This window comes from Psammomys obesus, unplaced genomic scaffold, assembly GCF_907164565.1.
Source record: "Psammomys obesus unplaced genomic scaffold, mPsaObe1.curated_primary_1811, whole genome shotgun sequence".
Lineage (NCBI taxonomy): Eukaryota > Metazoa > Chordata > Mammalia > Rodentia > Muridae > Psammomys > Psammomys obesus.
In genome coordinates this window covers 16998125-17018614 of record NW_026596051.1, presented here as the reverse complement: position 1 = coordinate 17018614, position 20490 = coordinate 16998125, and the positions used below count along the sequence as shown (strand labels likewise).

Here is a 20490-nt window from a genome sequence, read left to right as displayed (position 1 = left end):
CCAATCAGCGCCCGCAGGAAAGGCCCGCCCAGCCGCCGGCGGCCCGCCGCAGGCCACACTGGTCCCGCCCTCACGCGCAGGCAGTTCCGTTTCCGGGATTGAGGGCACAGTGGGAGCGTCGGGGCGTGTGGGAACCGTAGGCTAGCATCGCAGGCCGAGTTAGTTTGTCACCGTGGAGCCTACCGTCACCCAGACGATCTCAGGGCTGGCCGCGACTGCGGTCGGAGAGTAGTTCGCCCTGGCTCGGCTTTTCTCAGTTGTTAAATGGGACCAGCTGCAGTGTCTCCTCCGAACTGTTTGTAAGGGAGAAGCTGTACCCATGCGGGGGCGTCTGGGCGGCTCACAGCTTTTGGGTCAGCGCGGAGTTCCGAGAGTCCCCCCCCCCCCCCCCCCCGCCAAGAATGCCGGGGCAGCCTCACGAGACTCTGTCTCCCAGAGTGCTCTTCGGGTCACCTGACCGGGATATTGTCTCCCACAGTGCCCCGCGGGCAGACTGAGGAGGGACTCCATCTCCTAGAATGCTTTGCGGGTGTCTTGGCTAGGGTGGGCTTTCCGTCTCCCAGAATGCCCCGCGGGCAGCCTGACGAGGACTCCGTCTCCCAGGGTCCTTCGCGAGTGTTCGGTGGCAGCTGCGACAAGCTACCAACTGTCCAGGACTGGGCGCCGGTGTCTCTGCCCGCCGCTGAGGCGCGATGGACAGCCCTGAGGTGACCTTCACTCTGGCCTACCTGGTCTTCGCAGTGTGCTTCGTGTTCACGCCCAACGAGTTCTATTCGGCCGGGCTCACGGTTCAGAACCTGTTGTCGGGCTGGCTGGGCAGTGAGGACGCCGCCTTCGTGCCCTACCACCTTCGTCGTACTTCCGCCACACTACTGTGCCACTCACTGCTGCCGTTGGGTGAGCCTCCTGCGCTCGGGACGGTAGTTGGTGCTTAAATGGGCTCTTGGAGACTCCAAGGGTGAGGAGGCTCCCCGACGGAACCGGTGCAGAAGCCGGTCAAGAGCAGGTGCAAGCGAGCGGGATCTCTGCAGCCCAGGTTGTAAGCTGAGCGCTCTAAGGCAGCCTATGCGCTTCCGCGTTGAGAGGCGGCCGCCCAGGCACTGGCCTGCGAGTGATGCTCGGCTGGGGCCGGGATCCACTGTGCAGAATCGTTCGGCGTGTTTGCCATGTTGGACGATTTCCAGGAAAGGGCTCCTGTTGACTCATTGCAACAGGAGCTGGGGGTCTATCTGGGGAAGGTGGGTGTGGGGAGAGCAGGCAGAGGTTGAATACGTTCAAGGTTGAGTCTTCTTTGCCAGGCTAGGTCTATGGCCCTGTCCTGTGCAGCGGTACGTGGTACCCCATGGGCCAGTGGGACATCTAAGAGGCCCATTTGTCAGTCTCTTCGGAGGATAGGTTCGGGGAACTGCTGGGGTCTACCAGTGATTGAAGTCTAGGAACCCGATGAAGGAGACCTTTGGAGGATACAGGGACAGGGAAAGACAGGTGTGAGGGAACAGATGTCTGATGGCCTGTCATATTTGCACCTTTGGGCACGGCAATGATTGGTCCATGTGAGGACCTAGGGTCCTAGGGTCCAGGGAGATTGGAGGCAGATGTGGTGAGAGAAACACTCAGGTCTGTTTTGAGAAGAAGGTGTGTTGAGAATCTATTGGAGAACTGGAGATGGAGCTGGCGTGAGCAGTTGTTTGGTTTGGAACCTAGTTCCCTGCAAGGCAGATAAAGAAAGTGGAGCTCTGAGGCAGGACTCACTGACCAAGGGCTGTCTGGTTGGTTTTAAAACCCCCCTTAGCTGTACTCATTTCATGGGCACTCCCATGCCTGAACAAGGATCCCAAAGTTGCTAAGCACAACCCGCTCAGGGAGGTCATATAGAGAGCAGGCATAACCATAACAAGGTTTTTTTTGTTTTTGTTTTTGTTTTTTGTTTTAAACACGGATGAGTTGGCTAAAAGAAAACATTTATATTGGCTTTTGCAGATTGGCGTGTGCCCAAACACTACCTTGCTGTCTACTTTATAGAACATTTTGATGTCCAGGTTGTTCCTTGTTGGGCCAACAGGGCCCTAAAATCGGTTTCATTGTCCTTGCAACATGCCCTATCATTGAGTACTTGCTTTCTTGTACAGTGCCCCAGCTCTGTTGGGCTATGTTAGAGGAGGCAAAATTGAGACCAAGATATAGCCCAAGGAACTGTCTCAGGTAGGCCAGTGGTCAGTTCTATGCAAAGTCACTGTGCTTCCTTTTGTTTTTCTAGGACTTTTTTTTTTTTTCCTAGACTTGTTTTTGTGTAGCCTTGGCTCTCCTAGAACTAGCTCTGTAGTCCAGGCTGGCTTCCAATCCACCTGCCTTTGCCTCCTGAGCACTGGGATTAAAGGGGTGTGCCACCACCACCCAGCAACTTGAATTTTTTTCTACTTGGCTATTTCTGTGAAGTTGGTAGTAAATTGAAAACATTTCCTCTAGTATTTGGTACCCCTGCTGTGGCTAAGGGCTGAGACAGGCCTGCTGTGGAGGTGCAGGAATAAGAGCAGCCTGTCCTGGGAGCTGACTGCCTGAGGTGACCAGGGCAAGGCTCGGGGCTGCTAATAAAAAGGAAGTAGCTCCTCCCTTTCCCCAGCACAGGGATAGCATTGTGCTCTTTATATGGGTCACCATGGGAGAAAGATAGCCCCAGGAGTCTGGATTTGTCCTGAGATGTCTTTTCTTCTGCAGGCTACTACATGGGGATGTGTTTTGCAGCTTCAGAAAAGCAGCTCTACTCCCCTAGTCAGGCCTCAGAGGCCTGGCAACTTTTCCTTCTCCTGGCTGTGACCCTTCCCCTTGTCTCCTGTACTCTGATCTACTACTGGTCCTGGGATAAGTGGACTCGACACCCACTGGCCCAAACCCTGGCCCTCTATGCCCTTCCACAGTCGGGCTGGCAGGCAGTTGCCTCTTCCATCAACACAGAGTTCCGGCGGATTGACAAGTTTGCTACAGGGGCGCCTGGTGCCAGAGTGATTGTGACAGACACATGGGTGATGAAGGTGACCACATACCGTGTGCATGTGGCTCAGCAACAGGGTGTTCACTTGACTGTCACAGAGTCTCGGCAGCATGATCTCTCACCAGACTCAAACCTGCCTGTGCAGCTTCTCACCATTCGTGTGGCAAGCACCAGCCCCGCTACACAGGCCTTTGATATTCAGTAAGTGCATGGTGGTTATGGAGGGCAGAAGACGGTTAGGAGGTGCTGAGGGTAGAGCTCTGAGGCACTCCTGGGGCCTATACAACATTAGTCAATTCACCCCTTTAGTGTCATCTTCCTTCAAGACCCCTCTTGCCTTCTGCTCTCTCTTTGTTGCTCCTTCTGCTCTATCATTGTATGCTCATTTTCTTGGGATGGCGTAGGAATGTAGTTTGGTGGCACCTTAGCTCCAGGCTCTTCCTATCCTCTCTTCTGGGGAGGAGTGAACACTGAGTCTGTGGACTTTGCCTTCATGGCCATCTTTAGTGGCTACTTCACTGAGGTGGTTTGTTTTACCTGGCCCTGCCTGCTTTTGGTTCTGGGTGTCTTTAGGTTGTGGACCCACGGGCAGATTGGCTTAGCTCATCAAGCCATGCCTCTTGCAGGCTGAACTCAGCGGAATATGGTGAACTGTGTGAGAAGCTCCATGCCCCAATCCGAAGTGCAGCCAACGTGGTCATCCGCCAGAGCCTGGGTGACCTCTTCTTAGAAACGTTTGCCTCCCTGGTGGAGGTCAACCCAGCCTATTCAGTGCCCAGCAACCAGGTGGGGGCTAGCCCAAGTGTGAGAGTGAGTGGTATTCCTCCTTCTCCCGGGACCATCTTTTAGGCCTTTTTGTAACCCCCTTTGTTTCAACTACTTGTCAATAGGAGCTCGAGGCCTGTATAGGCTGCATGCAGACACGGGCCAGTGTGAAGCTGGTGAAGACCTGCCAGGATCCAGCGGTGGGCGAGTGCCAACAGTGTTACTGCCGACCCATGTGGTGTCTCACTTGCATGGGGAAGTGGTTTGCCAGCCGCCAGGATCCCCAGCACCCTGACACTTGGCTGGCCAGCCGTGTGCCCTGCCCCACTTGCCGTGCACGCTTCTGCATCCTGGATGTGTGTTGTGTACGCTGAGCATCATACCATATTCTGTGTTTCTACTAGCCAGTTATGGGGAGCGGCTAAAGCTCCTTGACCTCTGCAAAAGGTTCTAGTTAAAGCACACACTTATCTATAGCCACTCTCTGCCTTGAGTCTGTGGTCAGTTGAGGAATTTGATTTGGAAGAAATTCTTATGGAAATGCCCTATCCCTGGACCTTCCACATCTTCCACATAGAATGCTCCAAAGCCCCAGGATATTGATGTTTGGCCTAAGAGCCTTCGTATGGCCAGTTTGCCTTAATTCTATTACAGAGCATACTTGTCCCTCAGTTCCAAGCCAGACCTACATCTGTCCAGGCCCTATGGTGTTGGGTGGACACTGACAGTTGAGTCACCAGGGTGACACTAATGTAAAGTCCTTTTCTAGAGTATCCTGGTGGCTGCAGCCAGCCAGGGACCACTTCTGGGTAGAGAGCCAGGTACCACAACCTAGGGCCAGGCCAGAGTGCTCTCCCAAGCTACTCATGAGCGTTGCATATGGTTTCAAGGGCCCACAGTGCTTTTGGTGTCTTGTCTTGCTTCTCTGGGAGGTGGGGGCAAGTCGACTTCTGGCCTTGGGAACGGTTTTAGGGAGCCAAGGACCAGAGAGCTGTGGCTCTATCTAGAAAGAAACCCATCAAGGATGCAATACAGGGTTAGCCATAGCCCTTGTGGGTTCCCTGGATGAGGTGAGGACGGACATACTTATCTATGGTGCAGATGGGAGGCTGCCTGTTAATCTCATCTCTGACACAAGTGTAGCTGATTTGGGGAGGACCACTCCTTTAACGTGTGGCCCTGAAGCACCTACATTTGGCTGTTGAAAGCAGTAGCGACCAAACTTACCCCTTACCCAGCCATCACTGCACCTAATCCCAGGGACTTGCTAGCAGAGTATGCCCAGCTCTGCCTGTCCCTGAAGTATGGTCAGGAGTCAGCCAGTTTCAAGGGCTGCCTGCCTAGCAGAGGCCAAGTAGTTTGAGGTTATTTTTATTAACCACAGAGGAGTTAATTTTATACAGATAAGTGTAAATGACAGTATTTAATAAAGTGTTACTTTCCAAGTGATGTACTTCATTTTGTTTAACCTGGTCGTAAAAACAAACTTGTATTTTGGTTTTTCGAGATAGGGTTTCTCTGTGTAGTCCTGATTGTTCTGGACTCTCTTTGTAGATCAGGCTGGCCTCCAACTCACAGAGATCTTGCTTGCCTCTGTCTCCCCGAGTGCTGGGATTTATAGGCAGACATACGCCACCACTGCCGGCTATATAAACCAAACTTTTGCAATATTTTTGGCTGGAGGATGCTGGTTAGGTCAGATGAGTATGGTCGCAGACTAAGAAGCTATACTATAAACTCGTGGCAGCTGGGCGCAGTGGCTCATGCCTGTAATCCCAGCACTTGAGGCAGAAGCAGGTCTGCCTTGAAAACAAAGAAGGAGAAACTAGTGTCAGTGCTTAGGGCGTTCAGGACAAGCCCTTAGACGGTTCCACACAGTTAACTGCCGCTCCCGCTGCTGCCGTTCCACCTCTCCTGCTCTAGTCCACATCTACCCTTGACGGGAGTGCGGACTAGGACAGGTGGAGGTCTGCAAGGAGTCCTGCCTTCATGTCGTCACTCAAGCAGAGGACAGCACCAGAGACAAGGCAGAGAGCCTTGCAGGAAAAAGGCCACCACCTGCGTTGTCTGCTAAGGGATCCCTCGCACTGCTTAAGGATGGATTTAAAGTACAGGCCAACCCTCGGAGAGTACTGCGGGGCTGGGTGGGAGGGGCTAGTCCAGAACTTAGACTGCACCGGGGTGTTCCGGCCGGCACCAGCGGCGTGGCCACGCCCACTTGCTTTGAGTGACAGTGGCGCGCACTGCCCAATCTCCCGCCAATACCCCGTGGGCCCGCGAAGGGGCCACCAATCAGAGAGCCAGCCGCCACAGCGCCAGTCTCTTGGAAGGCCGCCGGGCGCTGGGGGTTGGGGGTCGCCAGTCCCTTTTCGCCCTAGTTGGGCTATTCCATTTTTCCCGTCCTTCTGGGCGGCTGCACCAGGCGTTGGGGCTTGGCGACCGCCTGCGGTTCCGAGGTGTAGGCTGGAGCCGGGCCCGCCAGCGGGGCGCGCAGAGCCCAGGAGGGCTCCCCTACAGGTGCGTGCCGGATGGTCTCGCCCTGCCCCGCGAGCGCGCGCGCGGGAGCTGCTTTGGGGCGGGGCCGCTGCGCACTTAAGGGCGGTTGGGAAGGCGAGCGCAGACCTCGTCAGTGCCGTCGCCGAGCGAGCGTCCCGCCGGTGAGCCGCCCTTCTGCCCTCCGCCGCCATGTCCAGCAGACCTAGAAGCCCACCCCGGTACGGGAGCCGCCGCGACGGCGGCGCAAGGTAAGCGGGCCGTGCGGGGCTCCGGGGTCCGGTCGTTTGTGAGGGAGGGTCCCCGCCCACTGACCGCGGTCTGCGTCCTCAGCCCGCGGTCCCCTGCGAGATGGAGCCTCGGACGGAAGCGCAGAGCGGACGGGAGAGACCGGAAGCCCGAGGACTTCGAGGAAGGCGAGCGCCAGACTGCGGACCCTCGACCTGAAAGGTGGGCCCTGGCTCAGTGGGAGCGTGCTGGTCGCCCGGGGGCTCTGGAGGTGGGCCGAGGAACCCTCGTTCCATGCACTTGATTTTTAGGAGCTGCTGGCGTAAATTCGGTTACTCTGGAGATTCCCTTCCGTTTTGCTCAGTATTAGAAGCATTATTACCAGTGACTGATAGAATGCAGCAAAACTGGTTTTATCCGGAGTGGGTCAGCGTTTTATATTCGCGTATAATTTCAGGGACTACTGTTTTGAAAACTGTTAAAAGGTTTCGGAACACCCTCACCCCCGGAGGGGTGTGTGTGTGTGTGTGTGTTAGTGAGGGTGAGAGAGTAATTGGGTTTTATTAATTGCGTGAAAGCCAGATGCAAACTAAAATTGAATCCCCAGGTCACTCATCCTCCGTGATGGTCCTAGGTCCTTTCCTACTGATAAGCTTTTGTCACAGTGTTTAGATGAAATCTTTTTTATTTTTATCTTTTTAGATAAGGCAGTGAGCTGGAAAAAAAAAAAAATTAGGTCTCTTGGCAGCCTGATAGAGGCGGGCCAGCACTCAGAGAGACCAGGAGTGCCTGAAGAGTCAGCTGGTGCTGTGGTCTGCTCAGGGAAGTGCTCTCTTTGGGGGACCTTTGTTAATGATTGAAGAAGAGGAAGGTGATCGCAGGGTTTTTGATCATGCCTTCCTGTAGGGCTACGTGCTCGCTAGACAGCTGACTAGAAGAGAAGGTGAAGACAGGGCGACTAAGGCCGGTGAAGAAGGGTCTTGGTGACTTAACTCAGCGAGGCCGTGAAGGTGGTGGGGAATTCAGGCTTCTGAATACACAGGCAATGCTGATTGAAGACAGGAAAGTCAGACTGACTCAAACCCTTGAGTACTCTCTGTTGAGTGCTGTCATTCCCTATGGTCGCAGCAGCTACCATGGTGGACGGATTTTTCTTGAGAGGGAATCTTGTTAAGCTTGGGGAGGCTATCATGTGCAAATGTGAGTTGCCAGTACATATTTTAAGATTTTGGACTAGTTATGGGATTATCGGGGAGGCCAGAGACAGCTCTAAGATAGATAAAAGGGAAGGTGATAGTGTATGTATCAGCAGTCCCAGTAGTGCTCAGGAGTTAGAGGCCAGAGAATCAGAAGTTCAAGGCCATTCTTTACTCCAAAGTAAGTTTGAGACTACACTATCTTTTCTCAATGAAAACAAAACCAAAACCAAACAAACAAAAAACCTTATTGAGATAAAACCTTGAACCCTTCATAGTCTCAGTTATCTGAAGATAAAATGTTGTATGTTTTATTGTTTGTTTTGTTTTGTTTTGTTGAGACAGGGTTTCTCAGTGTAGTCTGGCTGTCCTGGACTTGCCGGCCTGAACTCACAGAGATCCACCTGCCTCTGCCTCCCAGAGTGCTGGGATTACAAGTGTGTTCCACCAAGTCCACCCTGTTTGTTTGAAGACAAGGTTTCATTATATGACCTTTGCTGTCCTAGAACTCATTAGGTAGATCAGGCTGGCCTTGATCTCAGAGGTCCACTAGTGCCCCCCGCCCCCCCCGCATGAAAGGGGTACACCACCGTGTCTGGCTAGATTAATTTACTTTTATGTGTATGAGTGTTTTGTAGTATAAAAGCGTACCACATTGTGTGCCTGGTGCCTGTGGATATGAGAAGAGAACATTGGATCCCCTGAATCTGTATTCATGAGTGACATGAGTGATTGTGAGTTTCTGTGTGGGTGCTAGGACTGAATCCATATCCTCTGTAAGAACAGCAAGCGTTTTAATTATTGAGACATCTCTTTAGTCCCCAGTGTTAGATTCTTAAATTCTCTAGGTCTGGTGTCTGGACTCCTCTGGCTCATAGGTTACCACATAGCCACTTCATTTTGCCAATGACAGGAATGCTTGTGTGCATTGGCCTTTGTACTTTCTTTTCCTCTTTTTTTTTTTTTTTTTAAGACTGGGTCCCGTTTTATAGCCCTGGCAGACCTTTAATTCACTATATAGGTCCTCAGGCTGGCCTTGAACTCAGAGATTCTCCTGTTTCTGACTCTCAAGTTCTAGGATTACAGGCATGTGTGTATCATTACTCTGGACAAGAATTAGCTTGTCCAAAGATTTACTTGAGATGAAACCAAACCCTTTGATGTTAGATTTAACTGAAGTATTGGGGATATACTTTTAAGGTAGACTAATTCTTAGTACAACAAAAGTTAAAGCTGTCAGGCATGGTGCTATACGCCTTTAATTCCAGCACTCAGGAGGCAGAGGCAAACACATTTTGAGTTCAAGGCCAGCCTTGTTTATATAGGTCTTATTTCAAAATAAAAAAAAAAAAAAACTTGAGATCCACAAGACTCATATCCTCATTTTTTTTCCACATTGTAATTTTACCTATTATGTTATGAGTCTTGTGCATTTAAAAGATAAACCTCATCTGTTTTATTGGATTCTCAATGTGGGTTGGTTAGTGTTTAGCACTGCATTTTTGTTGTCTGGAGTCTTTAAAATCCTATCATATCTTGTTTTGCGACTAAATGAGCCCGTTGAAGCCTGGTATAGTGGCTAACACCTGTATTCCCAGCACTTACCAAGTATCTGAAGCATAAGAGTTTTCAAGACTGTTTTGAGACTCTGACTTAGGACATAAAGCCAAGTTCCATAGTAGATGCTCTTTGTGGCACTGACAATATTTGGCTGATTTTTGCCTCTTCTGCCTTCTCAGTAGTAGATTGTTCCCGTAATCTAGCACTGATTCACAGTAGGTAGAAGTTGTCTAATGATGTCCAGCTAGGCTTTGAGAGATTATCGAAACACCTGTTTCATGTCATAGTATTCCCTAAAAAAAAAAAAAAAAAAAACTGAGATAAAACACTCATGGTTTAAATGCATTTTCACTCTATTGTAGCTTTACAACTCCTGAAGGCCCTAAGCCTCGTTCTAGATGTTCTGACTGGGCAAGTGCAGTTGAAGAGGATGAAATGAGGACCAGAGTTAACAAAGAGATTGCAAGGTACATATTTTGTAATTTTTGTGTGTGTGTTTCTCAATTACTAACTATATTCATAGAATGTCTTCGAATATGGTTCGCAAAAATCTGTTCTTTAGGAGATTGGGATTATTGCTCAATGGTAATGAGTTTGCCTAGCAATCCCTGAGTTTATTGATCCCTGCACAACAAAAAAAGGGGGAGACAGTTAGTCCTTAGGAACATCAGCATCCCTTGTTTTTGGGACAGTTTGTCTGGGCAGCTCTAGCTGTCCTGGTATTTGATTTGTAGATAGGCTATCGTCAAACTCATATCTACCAGCCTCTGCCTCCTGAGTGCTGGGATTACAGGTACATGGCACTACACCTGGCCTCTCCAACCAGGTTTTTAAGTAGGTGGCATAGATCCAAATCCTGTTCTTTACATTTGTGTGGAAAAAAATAAAAAACGAAAAGTTTATTCATGGATTTATCTCCCCAACTTTAGAAGCTTTTTATTTTGTCTTTTTGTCAATGCTGAAAGTTGAATCCAGGGTCTTGGTATGCTAGCTTACATTTTCACCTGCAGCAGCCTGAGGAGTTGCTTATCTTTTAGGGACTACCACTCAGGTAAAGCCTTGGCTTTGCCAGAGAAAAGAATTTCAAGGTAAGCCAGTATGAAGCAAAGTTGGAGATTATTAAAAGACATTTCTAAAGACATAGATCTTAAGCACAGAGGTTACTAGAAAGAAATGCTGGGGAAGAAAGTAGAATACTCCAGAGTTTGGATATGGGCTTTTCAAGATCCTACTTTGTTGTCTTTTTTTTTTTTTTTTTTTTTAATTTTATTTCTTTTAATTTTATGTGAAGTTACATTTATTTCTGTGAAGTTACTATATCTCCTGGAACTGGAGCTACAAAGAGTTGTGAGCTGCCATGTGGGTGCTGAGAATTGAACCTAGGACCTCTGGAGGAGCAGACAGTGTTCTTAACCACTGAGCCATCTCTCCAGCCCCCTTTGTTGTCTTTATGGCAGTTATATATAGGATTTTGGTGACCTGGAATTATTTTCAAGGGATTGCTAAGGAATTTAAAAAGATCATAGGGTAGTGCCTGACAGAAATTAAATTAATAGTGTAAAGCTGGATCGGGCAGGGGCGATGGTTCAGTGGCTGTGCTTACTTCACAAGAATGGGCCTGGAGTTGGCTTCTTCAGTGCCTGCTTCAAAGCTGGGTGGATTTGGTGGCTTGCCTTTAATTCCAGAACCCTTGGGAAGCAGAAATGGAATTCCCAGTCGTAAACAGGCTAGACTAACCAAACCAAGGCCAGAAATGGCTCCATAGGAAAAGGCACTTGCTGTGTAATGACCTGAGTTCAATTCCTAGGAACCAGCTCCTACAAGTTGTCCTTCTGACCTCTATAAATGTGTGATAGCACATAAGAGCCAACACACAAACACAAAATTTTAGTAGTCTAGCTGAACTCTGGGTTCATGAGAGACCTTGCTTCGTAAAATAGTGCCCCTGACAGACAGCTGGCACACTATGATGTAGTCCTCTGTTTATAAGATTTCCAGAAAATAGCTAGCTGTAGTTGCATATCTTTATTCCAGCACTGGGAAGGCAGGTGGATTTCTGAGTTTAAAGCCATCTTGGTCTACATAGTAAGTTCTAGGGCTATTCCTAGAAGTTCTGTTTCCAAAAATAAAAAAGAAAGAAAAGAAACTTTGGAAAATATCTGGAAGAGTGAGAACCTACTGAAGCGTCTCACATAAGCTTTAATTACAATTTCGTGTTCATGTGTACACACGTGGGTGTGTGCTTTTTAGGACAAGGAACAAGGTTTGACTTTGAACCCCAGATCTTCCTTCCTCTTCCTCCTGAGTCCTGGGATTTCAGTCACATCTCAATGCCCTGTTTATGTGGAGCTAGGAAATGAAATTCAAGGCTTTGTAGATGTTAAGCAAGTACTTTACAACTGAGCTACATCTGCCAGTTAAAAAGATTTTTTTTTTTTTTTGAGACAAGATTTTATTATGTAAACTAGGTTGGTCTCAAACTTTGGGGGTACTTCTAATTTCCCTTGATTCTATTATGTTTTATTTGTTTTGGACTTTCTCTTTGAAATGTATGGTCTATATATCTCAAGGTCATTTTTGATTAGTTGAAATATGTTGTTGGAACACAGGATTTAAACCAAGAAGTAGCTAGGAAGTCAGATAGGGTTTGTTAGCTGATTCTGAGGAAGATATGTGGCCTAATGACAACCAAGTTTCTTATCTCCATCTTGGCAGTAAGTGATATTTGGATTTTGCTTGTTACGTTGTCAAGATTCCTTAGGGCACACCTCTGCGTAAGGTGATGTGCCTGAGGGCATAAGAACAATGTTTTCTCATTTGGGTTGTTTTAAGCAGCAGACTAAGGCTCTTGACAAATCTTTCTCTTCTGAAATGATGTTTACTGAGAAATGTTGAAAATAGACCAGCTGGCATCAGGCCAGCCTAGGCAACTTAGATCTACCTTTAAAAGAAAGAAAGGAAGGAAGAAAAGGCAGGGCTAACTAAGCTAGAGCTTCATAAAGTGTTGCTTTGCACATAGGACATGAGTTAGGTCCCCAGAATTATGTAGAGAAGCCATGTGAGGTGGAGTATGCTTGTAATCCCAGTGCTGGGGAGGCAGGGATAGGGGAGTTGCCAACGAGCCAGCCAGTCTAGCTGAATTGGCAAACCCTGGGCCAGTGGGAATCTGTTCTAGAGACAATGTGGGCTGGCTGATACCTGAAGTTTTCATGACCTCCACAAGCATGTTCGCACATGAGCATGCACTTAAACACAGGAATGCAAAGACAAATGTTTGGAACAGTTTTTTGAATGTAAGGATTAACATTTATCTGGAGCAGAAATTATAAAGGAATAGACTTAAATAATGCTGGGCCAATGAGATGATTCAGTAGGTAAAATTTGTGTTCAAGCCTTTAATGACCTGAGTTTGACTCCCAGAACTCACATAATGAAAGGGAAGAGCTGGCTCTCAACAGTTGTCCTCTGTTCTCTGCCCATCTGCTGTGACATGTATGCAGTCTTTTTTAATAATTTTATAGGGCTGAAGTGACGGCTCAGTGGTTGAGAGTCCTCACTGTTATTGTAGATGTTCCAGGTTTGATTTCTAATACCCACGTGGTAACTCAAAATTTTTGTATATGAATGTTTGCGTGCTTGCGTGTGTGTGTGTGCGCGTGCGTGCGCCCCCTCCCCCCATGTATGCCTGGTGTTCATAGAAGCCAGAGGAGGACATCAGATCTCCCTTGAGCTGGTGTTAGCCACCATGTGTGTGCTGGCAGTAGAACCTGGGTCCTCTGGAAGAAAGGACAAGTGATCCTAACTGCCAAGCTATGTATTGTCTCCACCCCCCCAAATGTTTTTAGAAATTAAAATAGTCTTCATTCTTGATTTTGAAACAGTATTTTTTTGTATGTTTTGTTTATACTTTTAAAAACAGCAGTATTTTATTTTGTTCTCAGATACAAAAGAAAACTACTCATAAATGACTTTGGAAGAGAGAGAAAATCATCATCAGGAAGGTACAAATTAGAAATGCTTCTAATTTGCTAATGGAAATTGTAAGGGGCTTATTCTAGTAGCATTTATTGGTAGTTTGTTCTTTGTTGTGTACTGGAATTCCTGTAGTACAGATTTTGAATTTTTTTTTTTTCCTAGAGGGTTTCTCTGTGTAGCCATGGCTATTTTGGAATTTTCTCTGTAGACCAGGTTGGTCCTGAATTCAGAGATGCACCTGCCTCTGCCTCCTGAGTGCTGGGACTAAAGGTGTATGGCATCACCTCTCAGCCAAGATTCTGGATTTTGTAAATCATTTAAAATCGAGATGGGTGACTGTTTTGGTGTTTTCTTGGCACATAGTGATCTTAAATCTAAGGCTTGTTTAATCTTTCGTTCTTTTCAGTTCTGATTCAAAGGAGTCTATGTCTTCAGTGCCAGCGGATGTGGAAACAGATGAAAGTGTCTTGATGAGAAGACAGAAGCAGATCAATTACGGGAAGAACACTATTGCCTATGATCGATACATTAAAGAGGTCCCCAGGTAGTCTTATCACATAGGCCTGTCTTAGTTCTACCCCACAACCTTGTGCCTGTTAAGGAGTTGCTTATATTAGACACACCTGCTAGGAAGTTTTTGTTTATCTTGTTTTGTTTTTTGAGACAGGGCTTCATTGTGTAGCCCTGGCTGTCCTGAGACTTGCTTTGTAGACCATACTGGCTTCAAACTCAGAGACCTGTCTGCTTCTGCCTCCCAAGTGCTGGGATTAAAGGTGTATACCACCACTACCTGGCAAGGAAATGTTTATTAGGGAATCATAAGAATTTAAGTGCAAACCAAGAATAGATTAGCATCTGAAGAGCCAGGGGCATGAAGATTAACAACTTTCAATGTTAGAATTTTATCCTCAGGACTTACAAAGTTACAGTTTTATAAAATATGTAGTTATTAAATTACACAATAGAAAAGTAAAAGTCAAGTTAAAGAATGTAAGTATCTAATTGGAGAGCTGGGCATGGTATTGTATCCTTTTTTTTCTTTAATATTATGTGTATAAAGCATGTAGTGGCACATGCCTTTAATTTGCTGAAATTAAAGGAGGCAGAGACAGGTGGCTCTCTATGAGTTCAAGGCCAGCCTGGGTTTTTTCTGTGTTTGCCTTACAGCTAAGGATACATAGAGAAACCCTATCTTGAAAAAAAAAAAAAAAAAAGATGTGTATGAATGAATGTGTTTTTTCCCTGCATTTATTTATAGTATACCATGTGCATGCTTGGTACCTCTAGAAGCCAGATGAGGGTTTCAGATCTTTTGTAACTATAGTACAGATGTTTTTGAGCCACTATGTGGATACAGAGAGGGTCTTCTGAAAGTAACAAGTAGTCTTAACCGCTGAGCCATCTCTTTCAGTCTCTACATGGAGAAAAAATTGCCATTACCTTGCTTATAAACAATATATTCTTTTTTTTATTTTCTCTTGTGGTTTTTTTTTTTTTTTTTTTTTTTTTTAAGACAGAGTTTTTCTGTGTAGCCTTGGCTGTCCTGGAACTCACTCTGTAGATAAGGCTGGCCTCAAACTCAAGAGATCCACCTTTCTCTGCCTCCCTAATGTTGGGATTATAGGCATGCTAACAGCAGCTTTATTGTCCTCTTGAACAGATACACAGAAGGATACAAGAAGAGTTGAGCTTTTTTGCTGTTTTTGTCTTTGTGTGTGTGTTTTGGGCAGAATTAGGTTTAAAACATGTTTCTAGAAGGTTTCCAAAGAAGTAGTAAGATTTTAAAGAAAGGGTCTATATAACAACCCCCTGCCCTTTTTTTTTTTTTTTTTTCCCTTCTTCGAGACAGGGTTTCTCTGTGTAACCTTGGCTGTCCTGGACTTGCTTTATAGACCAGGCTGGCCTCGAACTCACAGAGATCTGCCTTTCTCTGTCTCCTGAGTGCTGGGATTAAAGGCTTGTGCCCTTACATCCAGCCCTTGGTTGCCCTCATTTACCATTTTCCTGCTCCAGCCACTCAAGTGTTGGGAGTACAGGTTCATGCCTGCTTTTAATGCATTTCTTTGGTCACTTTATAGAATCTCAGTTATTGGGTGTGGTTGTGCATGCCTTTAATCTCAGCTCAGCACTCAGGAGACAGAGACGGGAGGAACTCTGAGTTGAGACCGCCCTGGTCTACCTAGCCAATGCCAGGCCCACATAGAGAGACCCTGTCTCTAAAAAGCCAAAAAGAAATAAAAAGAATCTTGAGTTATTTGTTAAATGTTAACCTCAAAGTGTGCTTAGTCTTTTAGTTACTGTGCAGGTGTGAATGGCCTGTGCTGAGGTGATCTTATGTCCTGCAGACATCTGCGACAACCTGGAATCCATCCCAGGACCCCCAACAAATTTAAGAAGTATAGCCGGAGGTCGTGGGACCAACAGATTAAACTCTGGAAGGTGGCACTGCATTTTTGGGATCCTCCCGCTGAAGAAGGATGTGATTTGCAAGAAATGTATGTCTTTGTTGCTTTCTTTATCTGCCACAGTGACAAGATTACCCTGGACATGGTCAAGAGAACAGAGACACTAGCCTTCTGGCTTGTTTTACTGCCCAGGATTGTGGGTGGCAGGGTGGCAGTGCTTGATTTAGTCTTTGGTGCTAGAAAACAGTTCAGTCTAGGACAACTGGCTGTGTGCGCAGGTTGGAGACAGCCTTGGGCATTAGTTCTTACTTTCTACCTTGTATGAGACAGGGTTTCATATTTGTAATGTTTGTTGCTGTGTGGGCCAGGTGGCCTGTGAGCTTTCTTTGACATGGATTCTGGGATTCCAAAATTAGGACTTTATGTCTATGTGACGTCAGGTTCACTTTCCCCCTGAATAACCTCCCCATACCTATGAATGCTTTGTCTGCATGTACACCTGCACACCAGAAGACACTGGATCCCATTAGATGGCTGTGAGCTGGGAATTGAACTCAGAAATTCTGGAAGAGCATTTAGTTAGTGCTCTTAGCCACCAGGCCATCTCTGCAGCATCACACACCCCATCTGACTCCTTCCTTCCTTCCTTTTCTTTCTCTCTTCTTTCTCTTTTAAATTTATTATGTATACAGTGTTCTGCCTGCTTGCCTACACAGCAAAGAGGGCACCAGATCTCATTGTAGATGGTTGTGAACCACTGTGTGGTTGTGGGAATTGAACTCAGAACCTCTGGAAGAGCAGCAAGTGCTCTTAACCTCTGAGCCATCTCTCCAGCTCCCCCCATTTGATATTTTAAAGTTAACACTCTGAAAGGTTTTTGGGTGTCCCAGGGCCCCGTGTATGCTGGGCAAGAACTCTGCAGACTGAGTCACATCCCTAGCTATATATTTGGTGTTTTGATCAGAGTCTTAATTCTAGCACACAGGCTCAACTTGAAGTTCTGTCTTAGAAGGTATTAACACACTGTCATTCCCTCACTCCAGAGGTAAATTGGTCTTGCTACTGCTTTTTAAGAATCTTTATAGGACCAGGATTAAGTCCCAGGACAGCCAGAGCTACATACAAAAACTTTGTCTCAAAAATAAAGGGCTGGAGATATGGCTCAGAGGTTAAGAGCACTGGTTCCAGAGAACCCAGGTTCAATTCCCAGCCCCCACATGGCAGGTTACAACTTTTCTGTAATTCCAGTTCCAAAGAATCTGTCAACCCTCACAGAGACATGCGTGGAGGCAAAATACCAATACACAAAATTTTCTTTTTTAGATTTATTATTTATACTGTATTCTGCCTGCAGGGCAGCAGAGGGCACCATATCTCATTATAGATGGTTGTGAGCCAACCATGTGGTTGCTGGGGATTGAACTCAGGACCTCTGGAAGAACAGCCAGTGTTCTTAACCTCTGAGCCATCTCTCCAGCCCAACATGAAATTTTTTAGGATATTTACAGGTGTGTATGAGTAATGGCACAGATTGTCAGGTTCGTATCCTCTGTGAGTTGGGCAGGTGTATCACTTGTAGTTGCCATCAGTTTTCTGTATTGAGTAGATTGGTCAGGAATTAAATTAGACAACTGTGACAGAACTGACCTTGGGGGACAACGTACATGTACTGTGTTTTGGGTGGTTAAATAAACTTAGAATTTTCATTTTCTGATTGTAGCAGGTGACTGACATGTTTGTTTTATTTCATTTCTCAGAGAACCTGTAGATCTTGGGGAAATGGAGACAGAATTCACAGAAAGCAGCTCTGAGTCCCAGACAAGTTCACAGGATAACTTTGTAAGTGTTTATTTTGGGTCTCTCTCAGCTTGGGTGTTTTAAGTCACTTGACAATATATACCACTTCACATAACTGATGTTAGAACTGAAGTTTAATTATAACGTGTATGCAATCCACTAATAAATACCAAATTGAGCACAGGTTACAGATTGGGTTCTGAGCAGTTGGCCTCAATTTGGGCTTTTGATTCATTCTACCTTTAGTCACTTTCATTGGTGAACTGCTAGTCTAGGGAACATCTCCTGAATGCTTCTTAAGGGAATAATTGGTCTTTTTTTGTTTTGTTTTTGGTTTTTGATTTTTCAAGACAGTATTTCGCTGTGTGGCATAGGCTGTACTGGAACACACTCTGTAGACCAGGCTGATCTCAAACTCTCAGAGATCTGCCTGCCTCTGCCTACCAAGGGCTGGGAGTAAAGGTGTACGCCACCACCTCCCAGCATTTTTAATGGTTTTTGAAGACAGGCCTTCTCTGTGTAGTATCATTACCTGTCCTGGAACTGGCTTTGTAGACCAGGCTGGCCTCAAACTCCTAGATCCAGCTGCCTCTGCCTCCCCAAGTGTGAGATTAAAGGTGTGCTCTGCCACTGCCTGACTGTACATAGTCTAGCTGTTCTCTTTATAGTCCTAGCTGTGCTGAAGCTCAGTGTGTAAACTAGTTTGACTCTGAGCTCACTGAAGTCCTCCTGCTGCTGCCTTGTCATGCTGGGATTTGCCTGGTCCAGGGAGTAGTTGTAAAAGTTGTGTGTTTTAAAGGCAGGTGTGGTGATCCATGCTTGTAACCTCAGCACTTGTGATGTGGAGGCAGGGAGATTAGAGATTCAACACTAAGTAACCATGGGTTTTGAGTGGTTGGTGGAGTATTTCAGTCCCAGCACTTTAAAGCAGAGGCATATAGATCTTTTTAAGTTCCAGGCTAGCCTGTCTGTGTGGCAATTCCAGGCCTGCCAGGTGGCTAGGGCTACATGCATAGTGAGGGTTTCCGTCACCCCCAGGAAACTGAGCTATACAGAATTGCCTTATCAGTGATTCAGTAGTTAATGACCATTTGTTCATATGTGTACATTTATACAATTTACAATAAAAAAGATCCCTTTATTTTTGTGAATGAGACCTTCCACTGTTTTCATATATAATGCCCAGCATCTGAAGTAGCTAAACACAAAGCAATTATGATCTGTTCTCAAGCCATATTTGAATATGTAAACAAATATGCATTGCCTTATTTTCCCATCTGTGTCACCCAAGGTGTACTCAGGTTTATTGATCTTTTTCACAGCATACAATGTGGTTGTAACAACTGGACTTTACATGAATGTACACTACAGAAATGGCAAGATGATGTTAGTCTTCTTGGCTTTGTCTTGCTGCTGGGCAAGTTCGCTTGTGCTCAGGGTAACTAAGAGGAAGCTTGTGTGATCAATTGATGTGGGTGTGACTGCCTCTGTTTTCTAGGATGTGTATGCTGGCACACCTACCAAAGTCAGACATGTGGACTGCCGAGTGGAGGATGAGTTTGATTTGGAAGCTTGTTTAACTGAACCGTTGAAAGACTTCTCTTCCATGAGTTAACTGCCACCTGGTGGTTACTCTGGGAAACACTTGGCTCTGCCATCTGGAAGGCATGAGCTGCTGTGCATTTGTATTTTTTTCCTCTGTAAAGAGTTTATTTTCTCATGATAAATTGTTTTTCTTGCCTTATTTTTATGTATGGTGAGTGTGTTACGCATGTTTTAAATTGTAAATGAAGCTAAGTCCAGTGAAGATTGAACCCTATTATCTTTCCGCCTACCAAATTAGACAACAGGATACTTGTGGTTTTCCACAAGAACTTGAGACTTCAGTTGCTACTCTTCAGATGGGTTGGCAGTGGATTTTAACCATGTGTTTATAGGACCAATCTAGAGTCAGCCGTCTTTACAGGTAACTGATAAAGTATTCTCAGTCAGGCAGCTGCAATGGCTTTGTAAAAACTTATTTTCTGGTCTTTTATCAATGTGAATGTAGTTTTTCCTCATACAAAGCTCTGAACAAAGATGTCAAGCTGTTATATTAATGGGCTTTTATGTAAGTTATATAATCTTAATTTTTGGAACTTGGAATAGTGTTAGTGTGAGGTAGGATCTTAGCACATGCTCTGAGAGTTGAGGTAGAAGAGAGGAATTTAGAAACATTTTTTTAAATGATCAGTTAATTTACCATGTAATATTGCTGTAAATGATAATGTGTACAGATACTCTGTTCATGTATTCAATTGTAAACTTGTCGATATTTGCATTTCTATTGCTTTTGTATGGAATGATAATTGCAAAAATAAAGATGCTTTAACTGATTTGTAACATTGCTCTGTACGGTCAGGGCAAGCTGTTCTTTTTCCACCTGAAGCACTTGCCTGGCATAAGGGAATGGCATGTCCCTTTTGTGAGATCTGCTGGGTACAGCCAACTACAGACTACTGACCTGTTAAGTTCTCACCCATCCCATCTATAAGGAGGCCTTGATAAGTATGATGGACCCTGCTAACATGTCAGTGTAGACCCAGCATCCTCATGTACCTAAGCATAACGAAACACAAGCCAGCATGCTCTCCTACCTATGTTCAGTTCTTACTCATTTGCACTTGTGATAGTACTCTTGCACAACCATGTCAGGCCCTGGGTAGACCATTTGTTGGAAGGATTCATTGGAAGTGATGGACTTGCAAAAACAAGAGCTGGATAACGCAGGCAGCTTCCTTCAAGGAGTTTCCAAAGGGCCTTTTTGTCTACCTGTAGGTTCTATGACAGCCACAGTAGATGTCCCTGAAGGGTGTCTTTTTTTTTTTAAAGCAGATTTGAGACCATCTGGTCAGGTTGTGATAAGTGAATAGGGTGAGGCAGGGAACATGGGAATTGCCACTTTTTCAGGGAGTCTAGAGATTCCTGATAGGTGACATTTGAGTCATGCCGTGAAAGGCAGCAAGTACAAAGGCCCTGAGGTAGGGGTGTGGATAAGTTGACTATATTGAACCTAAAATGTGAAAGCTGGGAGGATATGGAC

General features: G+C 46.0%; 2 protein-coding genes across 2 annotated transcripts; both read left to right on the top strand.

Annotated features, from left to right (window-relative positions):
- The first annotated feature begins 505 nt into the window (after positions 1–505).
- Tmem129 (transmembrane protein 129, E3 ubiquitin ligase) lies at positions 506–5203 on the top strand. The gene is made up of 4 exons (XM_055624001.1): positions 506–897; positions 2716–3190; positions 3616–3775; positions 3880–5203. Exons 1-4 carry the CDS (start codon positions 693–695, stop codon positions 4126–4128), a joined length of 1089 nt encoding a protein of 362 aa, XP_055479976.1. The 5' UTR covers positions 506–692; the 3' UTR covers positions 4129–5203.
- Positions 5204–6299: 1096 nt separating this feature from the next.
- Slbp (stem-loop binding protein) lies at positions 6300–19790 on the top strand. The gene is made up of 8 exons (XM_055624294.1): positions 6300–6498; positions 6581–6697; positions 9594–9698; positions 13173–13232; positions 13613–13750; positions 15552–15701; positions 17369–17450; positions 18907–19790. Exons 1-8 carry the CDS (start codon positions 6440–6442, stop codon positions 19021–19023), a joined length of 828 nt encoding a protein of 275 aa, XP_055480269.1. The 5' UTR covers positions 6300–6439; the 3' UTR covers positions 19024–19790.
- Positions 19791–20490: the final 700 nt, after the last annotated feature.

Excerpts from the sequence above, each read along its gene's own strand:
- Tmem129 (XM_055624001.1), top strand. The coding sequence starts at position 693 with ATGGACAGCCCTGAGGTGACCTTCACTCTGGCCTACCTGGTCTTCGCA. Across the intron at positions 898-2,715 it reads CCACTCACTGCTGCCGTTGG|GCTACTACATGGGGATGTGT; the intron begins GTGAGCCTCCTG and ends TTTCTTCTGCAG. Across the intron at positions 3,191-3,615 it reads ACACAGGCCTTTGATATTCA|GCTGAACTCAGCGGAATATG; the intron begins GTAAGTGCATGG and ends TGCCTCTTGCAG.
- Slbp (XM_055624294.1), top strand. The coding sequence starts at position 6,440 with ATGTCCAGCAGACCTAGAAGCCCACCCCGGTACGGGAGCCGCCGCGAC. Across the intron at positions 6,698-9,593 it reads GCGGACCCTCGACCTGAAAG|CTTTACAACTCCTGAAGGCC; the intron begins GTGGGCCCTGGC and ends ACTCTATTGTAG. Across the intron at positions 17,451-18,906 it reads CAAGTTCACAGGATAACTTT|GATGTGTATGCTGGCACACC; the intron begins GTAAGTGTTTAT and ends TCTGTTTTCTAG.